Genomic DNA, 17,350 nt, shown 5'->3' with positions numbered 1-17,350 from the left:
GTTGGGACACCAGGGTTTGGATAAAGCATGTGTCCTGTCACCAGAAGCTGACAGAGACAAGTCTAGCACATTTCACCACATACAAATCACACCAGCAGAAGCACTGGGTGAAGGCTACAGAATGATCTCAGCTGTGTTTAAACGTACATGTGAAAAATCTGGAAGGAAAAATACTAAAATGTTAAGACTGGATCTAATTGGGAAAAGAGATTATGGGCAATTTTGTCCTGTTCCTTTATATTTATTCATCCTCAGATTTTTTTAACCATAGTCATGCTCAATGCTAAAAATAAAATGTACTCCTATTAAATATTTTATAAAATATGTTATTTATGAGAGTATTCTCTTAACATAAATACACCAGCTGTAATACATTATCGAAATTATAGAGGATAATCCTCTTCCAGGGATTCATAGCATATGGTGAATAAAACTAAAATCAAAATCTAATTAAATTCATTAGAAACCTTCAAGTTTTACATACATTTTGACTGAGCCAATCCATTTCTAGAAGTTTATCTTAAGAAAATAATCATGGAAGAATGCAAAGATGTACGGAGAAGGATATCCATGATGGTACTGCTTAAAATACTAAAAACTAAAAAAAAAAAAAAATAAGTTGTAAATAAAAAACTGCAAATGCTCAACAATAGAATATTAACTAAAAATATTACGACATGTTCATAAATGGACTAACATGTAGCCATGAAAATAATAGTTGCTATGATAGTACTTGAGGAACACCTAATGAGATCCAGGGTAGCCCACGATCTATTATTAACCGGAGAAAAAAAACAAGTCATGAAACAAAACATATCGTATGAGCTCTTTTTTGTTAATAAAAAAGTTCATACACAGAATAAAGATTGGCCAAATATACAACAAAATGTTATTAACAATGGTTTCTAGGTTGGGAAATTTTGAGTGATTTTTTTCTAAAATGTCTATAATGAACCTACATTACTTTTGTAATAATAAAAATTCCTTCTGAAATCTAACCCCAGATGCAGTTTCATTTCTCTGTGTCCGCGTGTCCCAGCTTTGTGGCTGATCGTAATTTCCAGCCTGCCGAGTCGGCCTGAGACGCTCCCAGGGGTGCGACGCACCGACTCAGTGTGGTTCTGGACGGTGCATTCTGGTCCTCCAAGGGCAACAGGAAGCTTCCAACCTGAGGCGGCTCCAGGAGAGCCCTGGCTCGGCCCTCAGGATGCTGAGTCTCCACTGGCTGAGTGTGCCGCTTGCCAGAGGGAACTGCGCAGGTGAGCTGCCAGGCGCCCTGCGTGCTCACTAGGGCACAGACAGACCAACGCAACCACAGCCAACTACTTGTTTTCCTACGAGAGATTCAGTCATTCATTCCATAAATTTATTGAGCATCTACTGTCTATGCGCTAGGCTGTAAATGAGGGACTTTACACACATTATTTCCTTCACCCCTTATGAAAGCCCTTAGAATCATGTTATGATTCTGATTCTGCAGATGAGAAACCTAAGGGCAGAGAATTATGTCACTTGTCAGCTTGTCACAGTAAGAGGCACAGCTGGGATCCAAGCCCAGGGTCTGTATGGCTCCCACTCCAGTGTCCTTCACAGGACTCCAGGGTTTCCCATGGCTATTTCTTTTAAAATAAATTAAAAGATCAGATTTGATGCTTACAACATTAATCCACATCTTTCCCTACATTTTCACAAGCTGCTTTTCCATTAAAATCCCACACCAAAGCAGCCTTGACATGGCTTATAATGCCCCCTGCTAAGGGTCTGCAGGCTCTCAGCCCAGAACCCCAATGAGACACAGCATTGGAATACGGAGGTTATTCCACAGCGGAACGAAATCCACCACTATCTTGGTCCCTTGACCAAGCGTCTGGAACGCCTTCCAGAACACAGGAAAGCTGGGGTGCCTTCTGACTTCCCAGAACCATCTCCCTGAGACCCCACACAGATGTGTCTGGGAAAGACGGTGCAGGACAGCCCACCGACTCTCCACTCCCTGGGCTGCGGCATGGGCCCCTGCACAGGGGCCAGCACCAGCTGTGCAAAGTGAGGCCAGTGCCCTGTGATGGCCCACCCTTCACTGTGTGGCTGTGCGCGAGGGCTGTGCTCTAGTCACTGGTCATGGGGCTGCTGTGGGAACATGGTGGATACATCAAAAGTGAGACACGCAGCAAGGACAGCAAAGCTGGAGTCGGCTGCTCTGTGAGTGAGCTGAGTGACCACACGTGGAAGGAGTCTGGCTCTCCCTGCTGCTTTCTTAGGGCCAGGAAAGCGCTCCTCCAGGTCCACCTCCCCCATCGCGGCAGGCACCTGAGACCCAAGCCCTCCAGACAGCGCTGCAGGGAGAAGGGAAGGGGCTTCAAGGCCTGCTGACCTGCGAAAGGCAGGAGCCAAAGGGAGCGGCTGGAGCACTGGAACCTGTAAACAAGTACTGAGATCTGCGGCCAATTATTTTCCCAAAATTTCACCTGTCTCTCACACGGAGCCTGTTTAAAATCCTGTTTTCTTGGGGGAGATAGCTGCAACCCGAAAATGAAGCAGAAGCACTGATGAAATGAAACATGTCCCTAAGGAGAACCCTCAGTTCTTTTTGCTGGGCTCCAAACCAGTGTGCCCCTGTGGTTGTTAGTGAGAGTCCTGCAGTCCTGAGCCAGCCCCTTTCCACCTCCCGAGCACAGAAGAGCTGCACTTGCACACCCATCCAGATCAAACCCCTCAGAGCCAACCTTGCCAGCCTTCACAGGAGCCTCTCCTGCTCCAGCCACCACCGTGTGTGAGCTATGCTTTCTAGCAATCAGTGTCTTTACAGTTTCTTGTGTATAAATAGCTCTTTTAAATGAGACTAGAAACTCCCTACAATAGATGCCTCTTGGAACGTCTCTCTGGCTCACACAGGCAATTGCAATTCTTCTAACTTCAGATGATTACACATGTTAAGGCAATCAGGATCCTCCTCAAGGATCGAGAATAGCGATGAGAGAGTCTGCCTCTTTACATGGACAGATGGCACATGTGACCTTGGACACTGTGGGCTGTTCCAGGCTACCTGAGGAAGACACTGCTTTCCAAAGCAGACAAAGAAGGAAGCTGACGCAGAGACAGGCAGTGGTAAGACATACACCCAGCGCGCGCACACACAAACACACACACACTCACACACACACACACACACATGCACGATTGCCTGATTCTGACATCAGATCTCCTCTTTTGCTTAAGCTAGCATCTCTTATTTTCCATCATGGCCTCTTGTCTATCAGGCCCCATCTTTTTTTCTTCAGTGGATCTTACTCACATCAGGTTTTCAGTCAAGACTTTTGGATTCACAGAGAGTTGTCTACAGTATTTTCTGAAACTTTCTGGGTTAAGAGTTTCCACATCCGCCTTCATATTTCCTCCCACCCTCAAGGTGAATTATTTGCTGGCACTATCATTGGCTGATTTTAGTGAGCATGATTCAGAAGGTTCCTTTCTAACTTCACACCTGTCTAACCATCCCGTCACGGAACTCAGAGCCCAGGACAGGTTCACAGTGTCCGGAGGGGCAAGCACAAGCAGGAAACGGAAGTGTGAGTCCAGCTTTTCCCAAGTGTGCCCCTCAGATGTACAGGTACACACACAAGAATTCTAGAGTCAGATGAATTCTGAAAGTGCTACGATGCACATAAGAAAATTATAGCTCTGAGATGTTTAACCTGCATTCCCCAAACTTATTTGATCCATGAATCCCTTTTTCCTCTTAACATCCCTCAAGACCAGTGCTCTGGGCACAAAGCCCGGGAGGCACGTTTCTAGCTTCACTTTCACACTAATTGTCTGGGACAGTCTCCCCAGGTGTCAATTTCCTCATTTATTCAGAAGAGATCAAACAAGCATTTCAGATCAGAGGCAGAGAGAAGGGAAATCAAACAGATCTGAGGTCAGCTCTAAGCTACGCTATCATATGTGTGATGTGACCACCACCGTCAGTTACTTAAACTCTGAGCTCCCATTTTTCTTATTTATAAAACAGGACTGTTGTGAGGACTAAACACAACAATCTTTACTTAAACTGGCATTTCTTCTTTCTCTTCCTCACCTGCATCCTCTCAGCACAGTGTTCTTTCAACTACTAACCATGGAGGGGTGGGTAGATAGATGCCTAAATGACAGGTCTGGAAGCCCAGATCACCTAAATAATCACTCCCAGGGTAACCAGCTTCTGCATATGTACCCAGCATTTGTTTCAATCAGGTATGGTAAGACATGCAGACATGCAAATGATTGTCATGAAGGAAGAAGTTTACATTCACAGTTTCCTAGAAACAGGAAGCGTGGCACACCATGTGGGGCCTTGTGGGGAAGCATCAGGGTCAGTCAGGAGGTGGGGCTCGGGGGAAACATGGGAAAGAGCTTTTTCTGTGGTTTCAGCAGGAAAGGCTAGGCAAGGCAGGGTCAACAGGCTTAGCATTGGCTAGTGTGAATAATTTCAGGGGGTTCTGTGGTATAGGGACTGTCCCCTAGCTGTCTGGTCCCTGACCTGGGGCAGGGGGAGAGGGCCTGAGTGTGAGAGCCTCCTAGAGGAGGTGTTTGAGGATGTGGGCTCTGGACTGGTTAGTTGCACCTGAAGAGCACGCTCTCAGATGAGTGTATATTATCTCTTGGAATTTGCTAGCCCTGGGAGGGGCATTCTCTCCAGTGTCAGCAAAACCCCAAGATGTCCAAGCATTAGGTAATACAGAAAATAAAAACATGATTAATACAATTAGTTCCTTGTACTCTCGGAAGAACGGCCCTGACCCTCACTGTTTATTGATTCCCAAGTTGTCAATGTGTCCAGAACTTGACTCAGCGTCTTTCTCCCCTAAACCTATTCGTCTTGGACTACTCACCTCAGTGAGAGCATCTCCATCCGCCCAGGCATCCAAGTCAAATGCCTGTGAGTTACAGACTCCTCTCTTTTGCTCTCTGTGAGCCTTCGCCCAGATCCCCTTTCAATAAAGGACTTGTTGCCCTGACGCTGGAAACTGATGACAGATAGCCTTCAGTGACAGTCCCCTCAGAGACAGCTGCAGCTTCAGAGCACCACCATACCTTAGCCCTGCCCCTTATGGAGCGGCCCATGTCAATCCATGTGGAAGGAGAAGGGCGTCGCCACCTCCACCCAAATCGAAACAACTTTGCAGGGCGATTCTAGTTTACAAGTACCCTGGGAAGCTGGCTATGGCTGTTACTGGATCCGCATCATAGCTGGACTTCTCCCTCTGTCCACTGCTGCTCCCGTCCCCTCCCTTCATGGACGCTGATCCTCAAAGACTCTTCAAGAAACATCCTACACCCTAGATCCTGTGGAGTCTGTCTCCCAGGAAGCCCAGCCTATGACACCAATCTATGACCAAGTGATGACCACACCTCCTCACCATCTCTGAAGTCTACTTTCAAGTCTTTTCCTACTATTAGTGTTTTAGTTCACAGCCACCATCAGATCTTAGCTAATGACAAGACTCTAGGAGTCTGGCTCCTGGCCAAAAACTTATGTGTGATCTTTCAGGTCTGACCAAGCACAATTGCAAAGACTTTTACTGGGGAAAGCTACCCTTCCCGAAGCAGACTTGGTGCACAGCCAGCGCACTGCAGTCTCTGAAGGCAGCTGCAGCCAAGGACCCAGGCACCTGGCCAGCCCTGCTCCCACACACAGTTGCGTGCCTAGCCCAGGTGCCTCCGTTTGGAGGCCTCCTTATCTGGGACCTTTGGCCAAGGCCTTCCTCAGGTGCTTCTGCTGAGACTTCCTTACCGAGGGGCAGGCGTGGGAAACCTTGAAGATTCTTTGCTCCGCTCTGACTCAGTAGCCAGTCCTCCTATCTTCCCCTGCTCCCTGTGGAGCCTCTTGTTCTGGATCCTTTCAGCAGTGGGCAGTCTCCCATCTGCGCTGATGCATGGAGCCGGACCCTGGGGAGCCAGGTGCGCTCCTCCTGCTCACACTGCTGCAGGGAGGGGCTCAAGCCTTCACTGTTACTTTGCTTTGTCTTGATTGATGACCCCAACACCTGGCAGCTCAGCTCTCTCCGGTTCAGCTAAGTTCTAGATGGACTCCTAACTGTTCTCCTTATGTAAAAATAAAAATGACCTTTCCAGATGGAATTTGCACCTAACGTTAACCAAGACAGACCACATTCTGAGCCATAAAATAAAGCTTAAAAAATTTTAAAGGAACTATATCATACAAAATATGTTCTCTGACCATAATTGAATTAAACTAGAAATCAATAAAAGATATTTGGAAAAAAAATCCCCAGAGATTTGGAAATTAAAAACACATTCTAAATAATCTATAAATAAAATAGGAAGTCAAAGGGAAACTAGAAAATATTTTTAATTGAATGAAATAAAAACATGTATCAAAATTTGTGAGATACAGCTAAAGCAGTGCTTAGAGGAAGATTTATGGGTTTAAATGCTTCTATTAGAAAAGAAGAAAGGTTTCAAATCAATTATCTACAATTACATCTTAAGAAATTCAAAAAAGAACTGCAGAAAAAAACCAAAGAGGGGCTGGCCTGGTGGTGCAGTGGTTAAGATCACGTGCTCCACTTAGGTGGCCCAGGGTTCGCAGGTTTGGATCCTGGGTGCAGACCTACACACCGCTTGTCAAGCCATGCTGTGGTGGCGTCTCATGCATAAAGCAGAGGAAGATGGGTATGGATGTTAGCTCAGGGCCAGTCATCTGCAGCAAAAAAGAGGGAGATTGGTGGCAGATGTTAGCTCAGGGCTAATCTTCCTCAAAACAAAACAAAACCAAACCAAACCCAAAGAAAGCAGAAGACAGGGAATAATAAAGATAAAAGAAGAAAACAATGAAATTAAAACCAGAAAAATACAGAGAAATCAATGAAACCAAAAGTTGGTTCTTTGCAAAGTCAATAAAATTGATAAGCCTCTAGTCAGAATGAATGAAAAATAGAAAAGAAAGATGATACAAATTACCAATAACAATAATAAAAGGGCATAGACATTAAATATATTAATAAGTAAATACTATGAATACTTTATGCCCACACATTCAACAATGTAGTTGAAATGGACCAATTCCTTGAAAGATACAAACCATCAAACGTCCATGACCTGACTAAGCCTCCATTAACGGAACTGAATCCGCAGTAAAACTTGATGGAGCCCTCCAGGCCCAGAGAGCATCACTGGTGAATTACCAAACATTTCAGGAAAAAAATCCCAAGTCTACATAATCTTTTCCCAGAAATAGAAAAAGAGGGAACAATCCTGACAACGTTGAACCTTAGCTGAGCCCTGTGCTCCCAGAAAACAGAGAAATCCCCCTCCTTTTGTGACCCTCTTGTTTTCTGAGAAAGGACTAGCCACAAAGGACCACCCTACTCTGCCATTCCTAAGACCACCTCCATCCCTCTTCAATGGCTCCCTTGTTCTGTAAACCCTGCTTTCTCCCTCTTCTTTGAACTTTCCTCATTGACGAACGTTCTCCCTATTGCAACCGCCTGAGTGAAGCCATCTCCTCAACCTGCACTTCGTCTCTGGCAGTTTTGGTGTGTGACTCGAAGACAGCCACACCTGGCCTGCAGCTCCCTGCCTACCCCACCCAGGTGATGAGCCTCTCCCTCCTGACTGGCGATCAGGGAAGTGCTGTGTCCAACCCCTGGCCCTGGGTCTGGGTCTGTCAGTAGCATGGGAAGGATGTGATTTTGGTTCCTGTTGAGTACTCACTCTATTGCTGGTGCTGGCTTCTCTGGTTTCATGGTGTGAACATTTGGTGATCTCTGTAAACAGATTAATGACTTATAGAGAGCTCGTTTCTGCTGAATGGAGGAGGACAGACCATCCTCTTAGTCAGTCTTCTCTGTTTGTCTGTTTGACTATCTAGCTCAAATCAGCTAAGAATTCCACGCCCGCAGGAAGCGAATATTGGACTAGCGAGTTTTGTTATTTCTGTGATGATGGGTGACCTGTGGCTGACATTTTGTAACTGAAGCTGTAAGCTCTCTGTGTGTTTACACGTCTGTAAGTTAGAAAGGCTTTTCCCTCTCACTGTGTGCAAGCGTAATACTTTCCTAACTCCAGACAGTATTACCGAATTAGATGATAAAATCTCTTAAAGGAACTCTATTCTGATTGTCTTAGAAATAAATAAGCATTTATATAAATTAAATATTCCTAAAATTACCACAAGTTAAGGAAATGGAATCTCAAATACTTTTAATGTGAAGAAACAGAAGTATTCTTATAGAAACTAACTCGGAAACATCTTAAGTAGTTCAATATTTGGTTTAATAAATAGAACTACATCTTTACTGTATTAAATGATTATCAGTGGTAAACAATACACGTGTAGATTTTTATTCTACTTGGGTGTGTTCTTCCTAAACTCATGCAGACTTACTGATTGTGCAAGCTAGCACTCCTTCTACTGAATGTTAAAGACTATGAAAAATGGACATTTGTGCTTAACCAAATTGAATCACTATGTCTGACAAACTTTCCTTCAACAGGAAGTATGTCAGCTTGAAGATAATTTTGAAGATTTTTAGGTAATTTAACCTTCTAGTTAATTTCTAAGATCTTTTAGGTAATTTAACCTTGTAGTAGTTAAAGGATATTCAATAGATATCCAGATCATTTCAATAAAACAGAATACTGAATCATTGGTTACTAAACAATTTAAGTTTATGTACTCCTGCTTTTTATTTTTATTTTATTCTATGTTCCAGAGAGGCTATGTATAGATGGGTCTGTTAATGAATAGGTTTGCTTTTTCAACTTCGAGAAGTTGTACTGTAAGGGATGAAGACAGAACTAGAAAATTGTAGGGGAATTCTACTTGTCATGGTCAGAGCTGACTAGGAGTTGATGGTTGTTTTTTTTTTTTTAAAGATTTTATTTTTTCCTTTTTCTCCCCAAAGGCCCCCGGTACATAGTTGTATATTCTTCGTTGTGGATCCTTCTAGTTGTGGCATGTGGGACGCCGCCCCAGCGTGGCCTAGATGAGCGGTGCCATGTCCGCGCCCAGGATTCAAACCAACGAAACACTGGGCCGCCTGCAGCTGAGCACGCGAACTTAACCACTCGGCCACGGGGCCAGCCCCGAGTTGATGGGTTTTTAAATAAGATTTTCAAAAGGAGCTTTAGTAGCGAATGTTATACTGATGCCAAAAAAAGAGAAGAATTTGGTTTTCTCTCTGTTAAAATGACAAAATTTTCTTGGAGTATTGGTCTGTGCTTAATAACAGGTCGTAAAAGGTTATTCATTACTTTCTGTGTAAGCTACATAGACAGCAGAGATTCTATGTATGATGAAAATCATTCCTTGTGCTTTATGTTGACTTTGTCATGTCCTTGGTTAAGAAGACAAAAGTTCCTTAGCTAGGAAAGAGCATTATGTTGATTTTAGAAGTAGTTTATAGTCACTTTGGTTAGCTAGCCAAGTATTGTTCTCAGTAACCCATGATCCTATCTTAATCAGTGTTCAGATCAAATCTCTTGACAACTTTTGATGTTCTCCCCTTCCAAAATTAAATCCTAAATGATAACTTTTGCACCTAAAACTGTCATTGGTATTTCCCAGAGAGCTCCTGGAAAATCATAAAGCATCTGTTCTTTCATTTCAACACTACAATTATTAAAGTTTATTTGATCCTGAGGAGCTGAATGGGAAGAGCTGTCCAGTCGGAAGAGTTGCCTAGCCTTCCCTAGGTTAAACCTGAATGGGCGAATGCTAGCAGAAATATTTCAGAAATCGTTTGCTGTGTGGAAAGTTTCTAGAGAATGGCCAATGCCCTCGCTGTCCGTGCAGTGTTTCTGTTTGTGGGAGTCCTGGTGCTACTTTGCCTCCCATCATGCAACAACAGCGTAGTGTTAGCACCCATAACTTCACCTGGCTTTAAAATGCTAACTCGGTTGCAACTTTACTGCTTTCATTGGAATCTAGCATCTTGTAGGTGAGGGGTTTTCAGTTGGGGAACCACATCACCCACCCATGGAAGTTTATTAACGCACAGATGTTTAGGACCTGCCCCAGACTTACTGAATCTTTTTATAGATATTTTTGGTATATTATAACTGTATGCTTGATATAATAACATAATTTTGGCAGGATTATCATATGTTATATCTGAAGATTTTTTCCTCTGTAAAGATTATGTTCATCCATTTTTATAAATTAAACATAATTAACTGTTGAATGTAATGTTGAAAATAGGGTTAATCATGTTCATAGTTATGATGCCTGAAATTTTTGGACTGACTTTATCTTGTTTTGTATACTGCAGAACCACCAAATTTCCTTGTCCATTGCACTATTCTTGTTGGAAATTCTCATGAGATCTTTCACTTTTAAAACTATCAGTAACAATTTTACTGCAGCCCGTAAGTCTCTTCTAGCTAGTTCTTTGTTTCATTCTGATGCTTCAGCTACCAGCCTGAATGCTTCCGTCTTCTTCAACAAAGGCCTGGGGGAAGGACTACGCCAGGTACTTTTGGGTTCAGGGCTCTGACGATGTCACGTAAACACCTTTGAGACCACAACAGTGGATGAGTCAGGATTTCCAAAACTCTTGAAGAGAAGCAGATGAGTTCAAGACACTGCAAACACCAGACAGACCGGAGCAAGAATTAATTGCATAAAACCGAATGAGCAGACAGACGAAAGATGATTGTGGGTTTTATGTGCAACATTGTTGATATTTTAATGTTCTGTTTTCTGGATAAAAAAGGAACTCCCTTTTTCCCTCTTAAGTCATCTTTAACTCCTAAATAGCTATTTAGTAGACCATGTTTTCATAAAGTGAAATGAAACGTTTGTAAATGGTATCTTTTTCTCCCTGCCTGACCCTCCAGAATTTGGAAGCTCTTAACTGAGTGTTCTTATTTTCAAAGGAATCTAATCATTTGTGTGGGTTCCATAAGAATCTGCCGTCCTCAATGGCAGGAGGGACACTTGGAAACACTGGCTATGCAACCAAAGCCTTGCCTGGAAGGTCACTTTTGAGAATGATGCTAATTTAATCAAATTCAACCAGACACTTTTAAGGAGCCGAGGTTAACTTCATGGAGCCAAAGCTTACAAACCCCTCTTGGAAAAACCAGCCTGATCCTGGGCTCATAGGGTTTCCAGGCTTACATGTCAGTGAGGGAGGCCCCTCTCTGGCAGGCCTAGGAATTCTGGGATGTTTTGAAAACATTTAAGAGGGAGGAATTTGCCCAAATCTATAGATGCTACAGGTGAGATCTGGTGGGGAGTTCTTGGCTTGGCTTCCTAGCCACAGATGTTCAACGTTCATAAATTGGAAAACTCTATATTGTCAAGATTTCAATACTCCCCAAGTTGATCTAGGATTCAACACAATCCACATCAAAATTGCAGGAGGCTATTTTGTACATACTGAGAAGTTGATTCTCAAATGTACATGGAAAGGCAAAAAAATAAAATAAAATAACTAAAGCAATTATTGATAAACCCCAAAATAAGAAAATGAAAAAAGCAATGAAAACTGGGCAAAAGATTCGAGTACTTCACCAAAGAAGATCGCAAATAAGCATATGGAAAAATGTTCCACATCAGTGGTCAAAGCCACGCCCCAGTCTTCCAGTCTCTAGCCTCACCTCCTACTATGTTCCCCATTCCATACCATCTGCAATTCCTGCACATTTAAAGCCCCTGACAGCTCCTGGCACAGGTGCCCTTGCCAGAGATATCTTTCTGCATTTGTTCAGGGGAGCCCTCTCTCCGGAAAGCCCCTTCTAGTCCTCACCACAGCTCACTTGTAGGCATTAAGGCATACCTTCTCCTGAAGGGTTTCTCCGAATCACTTCCTCCCTGTCTCTGCCCTTCATACGTTGGGTTTGGTGCCTCTCCTCTGAGCCTCCTCATCTGTGTGGCAAAGGACTGGGGATGTTCAACCCTTACGCGTTTGAAGAAAGCACTGGCCCTCCACTAGCTCCTGGGACATTGCCTCTAAGTCCCTGAAATATCGTGCCTGATAAGATGTCTTTGTACGTCTGGGGCCTTGGGCCATGCCAGACAGTATACACTAACAACAATTTATGGTGGGAGCCTTGAGCTACATGCCACAGGCTGAGCTCTGGTGGGCCTGGAGACTAAGTAACTAATGTCAGCCTTGTGGGTGCTGCACACCTAAGTAACTGACCTCCAGTAAAAACCTTGGACACCAAGGCTTGGGTGAACTTCACTGGTTGGCAATACTTCCTACGTGCCGTCACACACTTGGTGGGAGCATTAAGCAAGGTCCGTGGGATTCTGTGGGAGGGCACACCTGGAAGCTTGTGCCTGGTTTCTCCCGGACTCTGTCCGCCCCAGGTGCCTTTTGCCTTGGTTGATTTTAATCTGCATGCTTTCACTATAACAAACTGTAACTGGGCGTGGAACAGCTTTTCTGAGCTCTGTGAGTCTTTCTGGAGGATCACCCACTGAGTGGCTTGGGCGCCCCGACACATCTTCCCCCTGGGTCCTCTTCTCTCAGAGCTCTTTTCATAATGAATTGTCACTGCCAGTGTCTCTCTGTGCTGTGATTTCTTTAAGGGCAAGACTCTTGTATGATTTCTCTCCCATCTTGAGTGCCGAATGCTGTGCCTAGAACATGACAAATGTGAAATAAATGTCTGACTGCAGGTGAGGCCTACGCTTCTTCTAAGTCATTCCCACTTGAGTCACAAACATGCCTCAGGGGTTGCAGAAGAAGGTGGAAGTAGCATGGGTTCTCTCCCACAGAGATCACACAACATGAACCATGCAAAAGCTGTCAACCCTAGAAGCCTGAGTTGAGAATTAAGCCTGTCAGACAACACATCCAGAATAAGAATTTAAAAAGCCTTAGCCGAGTCACAGCAGTGTGATAGCACAGCTGAGGGCTGCGGAGGCCACGGGCGCGTGGGGGGCGATGAGAGCAGTGGGCAGAAGAAGGGCCATGGACATTCCACCCTGTCAACTACATTTTATTTTCAGATTCTGCCTGCAAGGAAAGCTGTCTCCACAGCAGGATAAGTCAGATTTCAATGGAAAATTCCAGATTGGGCATTTAAAATTCAAGAAGCCTTTTGGGAACAAGCAGCGTCTATAGTTGTCCACTGGATTCCCTGGCTAATACTCGGTCCTGCAGGTAAGTTGCAATCCCAGCCTCAAGTTCTAGCCTTTCTGGTTCTTGCTGATAATGTCACAAATGTTTACCAATATACTCCATCATAAAAAGCACGGCACAATAATTAAGTTTTGCTAAAGGTCTTTTACTGGTAGTTCTTAATTAAGAAAGATTAAGAAAAAGAGAGAAACAGTTCAATTAAACACACATGTGCTTTGTCTTAGAGCTACAGACCAAAGAGAAATATAATATGCAATAAATACCAACCCACCCCAAAGCAACAGCTCTGACCAGAATCATGGAATTTTAGAGTTGATTAGAAAAGAGGTCAGATCTTTGATTTGAACGTCCTCATTTTGGAAATGGAGTAGCTGGCACCCAGAAAATAATCTGTGACTATTTAATAAAGACAACAGCATGCAAATAGCCAAAACACTACTTCAACGTGCCAAGCCCCCAGCATGCTGCCTTTCCTCACTAGGCCTGGCCCAGCCTCCACCCAACTCCAGCAAAGGCACCCCTCAGATTACATCAATCCAGGCTTGAAGCTCTGGTCAGACACGACCTAGCTGGGCAACCTTGAGTAAGTTACTGCATCTCTCTGGGCCTGTTCTCATCACTGGATTGTAGAATAATAATGCTTACCTCACTAGATTTTATGTGGTTAATGAGGTAACAGGGAGCATAATGCCTGGCATATAGAAGATGCTCAATAAACTTTCCCTTTGCTCGTCCCATCAAGTCTTCCTCCATGGCAGCCTTTCCAACCAGACTTCCTCATCTGAACCACAAATCCAATGAGAATTATTTGAGTGCCTATTTTCTCAATTCCTCCGAAGGATGGCAAAGGGCTAGTACCATTCTAGAAGAGAGTTCATTCATTGCATACAATGGACGTCTTAGGATATCAGGGCTTAATTCTCTGCAGGAATCCAGCTGAGAGATGGCTTCCTGGACTCATACAGCTCTACAGCGTTCATGGCAGCCCTCTTTCACACATCTAGTATTGGACACCACCGATACAGGGCCCCCCAAACAAGGCACGATGTGGAGGGTTGAGGGCTGGAAGTGGGAGCAGAGGATGAAGAGGGGTTTTAAAATGCCTTCCCTGGGGCCTCTGTGCTTGGCTACTGACCAGCACCTCCTGAGCACAGGTAGCGGGCTACCTATATGCCTGACAATACCCAGAACCCATCCTCAGCGGTCCAGTGTTCTGGGAGGGCATAGCATTCACTTCTGGGTCTCATATCAACTCTTCCAGCATCGTGTTGCTTTAAAATAAACCATGCCCTGCCATCGCGGGGGCAGCTCGGAGCTCCTCAAGGAGCAGCCTTCTGGGCCTTATGTTTTACCTGGGGCCACCCTCCCCCCACAATACACAGACACACATACACAGTACCCCAGACCTTCACGCATATACAGCTGTTAGCTGAAATTCATCCAAGTTGCCTCAATGCCAGTAGTCTGGTCTGGGCAGTCCCTGGATCTCAGGTCTCTGCCATCTCCACATGCCTCGCCCCTGTCCTGGTGCAGAAGGAAGAAACGGCAAGGGAGTCCTTGGGGGCGCCAGGGCCACCTCCCGGAGCCTCTCTGGGCCTGTTTACCATTGCTGAGGTGAAGGTATGGCTTTCAACACTGGAAGTGGAAGGAAAGCCACTTGGGCAAAGAGAAGGAAGGGTCCTTTGCCAGTTTGCTTAAAGTGGCACTACAGTATTATCTAGGCTGGTTTCCTCAATCTGGGTTCTGTTTAAGCACCCCAGAGAGGAGGGAAAGGAGAGTTTGAAGGGAAATGGGATGGGAAGGAGTCAGAGCTACAGAATTCTGGAGAACTTTTTCATGCTTTTCCCCGATGTTGGCGTGGCGCCCCCCGCACCGCTCCCCTCCCCCACCCCACCCGCCTCCTCTCGGGCTTTGCTGCTCTGACCAGAGCACACGCAGAGCCTTATCTCCACCATGCGGGGCCCTGCGGCTCTCACCGGCTGTCTCCCCACTCTCAGCCATAAACATAATGGGCATATTATCCCCGCTATTTCCGGGCAGCACACATCTTCCTTTATAGCTCCCACTGCAGGGGCTCAAAAATAACTTGTTGAGTGTTTGCAATTAGTAAAATACAAAGAATTCAGTTTAACAACTAACCAAGGGTAGGCAACCACCATAAAACGCCTCTAGACTTCCCTGCTTAACTAATATTTAGGGTCAAGGTCTTCCTCTCAATCTGTACTCAGAATTCGGCTCTCCAGGTGTAAAGAGGGGCACTAAACGGAGCGCACGGTCGCAGGGGACACCAAGGCGGTCCCATCTCAGGGAAGCTGCCCTGCTTATTTCAGAGGATCCAGGACCGGCCGCCTCCTCTGGGCTGGGGGCCTCAGTCCTGGAGCGACGACAGGCAAACGGAATCCAGTTCACCCTAGGCCAGCGAGCCCTCTCTCATCTCTTCCGTTTTATAGAGGTCAAGAGGCTGCAGTTCCGAAGCCAGACATGTGCCATCCGTCAAGAACAAACTGGGGAAGGGAAACAGCGCAGCAAGGGACCAAATTCCATCCTCACCTTGAATACTCAGTTTCCCAGGTGACGACGCGCCCCGCTACGGGGACCATCAGGGTCCCGGCTCTAACAGGTAACCCACTGGTAACTCACTGATAGAAGTGGGTGCAAGAAGGGACAGGGATGGTGGGCGGGTGAGGGAAATCAGAACAAAACCAGAAAAAGGAAAGCAATCAAAAGGGAGAAGCAAAAGGAAGGAACCAGAAGATGGAAACGAGAAACAGAAAAATTGGGGGGAGGAAAGGGGAAAAGACGGTCTCGAGGGGAGAGGAGAGAAGGAGCTCGGGAGGACCGACGCGCGGAGCGGGGGCGCCGGCGCGCGGAGGGCAGCGGCGGCGCCCTTACCGGCGGTGGCCGAGCGCAGGCTCTCCAGGCTCCAGGAGCGGGACAGGGCGCCGCGCATGCCCCCGCTGCCGCCGCGGCCGCCGCACACCACGCCGCTGCTGTCCGAGTCGGAGCCCGGGGACAGCCCGGCGCTGCTGCCGCCGCTGCTGCTGCTAGTGCCGAGGTCGCCGCTCGTCTGCCCGCTCGACTCGCTCGGGCATTGCTGCGCCCTCATGCAGGCGGGCCCGAGCTCCAGCCACAGGCTCGCGGGCGGCTGGGCCGCGGGCGGCGGCGCGGGCCAGGGCGCGGGGGTCGCGGCGGCGGCGGCAGGGCTGCCAGGCGACGGGGCGAGCGGGCCGGGGCCGGCGCCACCGTCGGAGGGCGAGGGGCGTGCGGGCGGCCGCTCGGCGACCTCGGCCCCATCCCCGCCGCCGCGCGGCCGCCGCTCCGGGGCCGCTGACATCATGGGGCTCCGCTAAGGAGGCTCTCGGCCGGCCGCCGCCCGCTCAGCTCTGCGGCCGCGCGGCGGGGATCCTCTGCGGGCGCGGGGCGCCGGGCGCGGGGCGCGCGCGGCTCGGGCGAGGCCAGGGCCCAGCGGGCAGGGCGCTGCGCCTCCGCGGGCCGCCCGCTTCTGCCCGGCCGGCGGGCGCTGAGCCGCGGCGGCGACCCCGCTGCGGGTCGCGGGCCCGGCCGGCACGCGCTCACGCACGCGCGCACGCAGACCTGGAGCGGCGGGCGCGGGCGCGGCGCGCGGGGGCCGGCCGCCCTAGGTGCCCGCCGAGCTGCGCCCAGCCGCCGGCGTTCGCAGGCGAGTGCGAGGACTGGGTCATCGGCGGGAGGGACGCCCAGACACCCCGCAGCCGTGGTGGTGAGTAGAGCCGGCGGGCGCTCGCTTTCCTTCCTAAGGATCCAGCTCAGACTTGCCCATCTGGGGCGGGAACGCAGGCGGAGGCCACGCGCAGCCTGGGGCAGAGACTAGGCGGGCAGCCCTGCACAGCGGGGCCGGGGAGCGCGCTTGGCCGGGACTTGCCGCTCGTCCCCGACCCCGCCACGCGCGCGGGGAACACGCGGCACACGCGACCCTCCCGACCGCGGGCCGGCAGTAGCGCGCCTCGCCCGGGGGACGCTGGCCCGGTGCTCTGTAGTGATCAAGAGGCCATAAAAAGTAGAGTCACCGTCCACGCTGAACGATTTTAGAAAGTGTCTGGAAAAGTCCAGTGACAAGCACAAACGAAAATGGGAGCCACACAGCACATGACATAGAGCCAGGGATTCCAGGGGTTTGTTTTTTGGAGGATAGCAGTTAGGGAACGAAGCCATAGGGAGCTGGTTCTAGTGTAAAGTGGTAGACGGGTTAATGATGGTGAGGATGAAATGAGAGG

General features: G+C 47.6%; 1 protein-coding gene and 1 long non-coding RNA gene across 6 annotated transcripts in view; one reads left to right on the top strand and one right to left on the bottom strand.

The window, feature by feature from the left end:
• Positions 1-17,350, bottom strand: part of ARHGEF4 (Rho guanine nucleotide exchange factor 4) — a 245,374-nt gene that overhangs the window by 74,179 nt on the left and 153,845 nt on the right. Inside the window, exon 1 of one of the 4 annotated variants that reach the window (XM_070242229.1) lies at positions 15,990-16,551. The exons of 2 other annotated variants lie outside the window; for them this stretch is intronic. In XM_070242229.1, coding sequence (XP_070098330.1) covers positions 15,990-16,434 — 445 coding nt within the window. In that variant the 5' untranslated portion in view covers positions 16,435-16,551. Of the gene's footprint in view, positions 1-15,647; positions 16,552-17,350 lie in introns of those variants that run through there. One more of the 4 variants, XM_070242231.1, reaches the window with a different exon arrangement.
• The window catches only part of LOC111768856 (uncharacterized), a 229,988-nt gene continuing 229,325 nt past the window's right edge, over positions 16,688-17,350 (top strand). The window contains exon 1 of one of the 2 annotated variants that reach the window (XR_011428649.1): positions 16,688-16,836. This is a non-coding gene — a long non-coding RNA (uncharacterized lncRNA). The remainder of the gene's footprint in view (positions 16,837-17,350) is intronic. The other variant, XR_011428648.1, reaches the window with a different exon arrangement.

The sequence above is a fragment of the Equus caballus genome, chromosome 18 (genome assembly GCF_041296265.1).
Source record: "Equus caballus isolate H_3958 breed thoroughbred chromosome 18, TB-T2T, whole genome shotgun sequence".
Taxonomy (NCBI): domain Eukaryota; kingdom Metazoa; phylum Chordata; class Mammalia; order Perissodactyla; family Equidae; genus Equus; species Equus caballus.
This window is presented reverse-complemented; position numbering and strand designations above follow the sequence as displayed.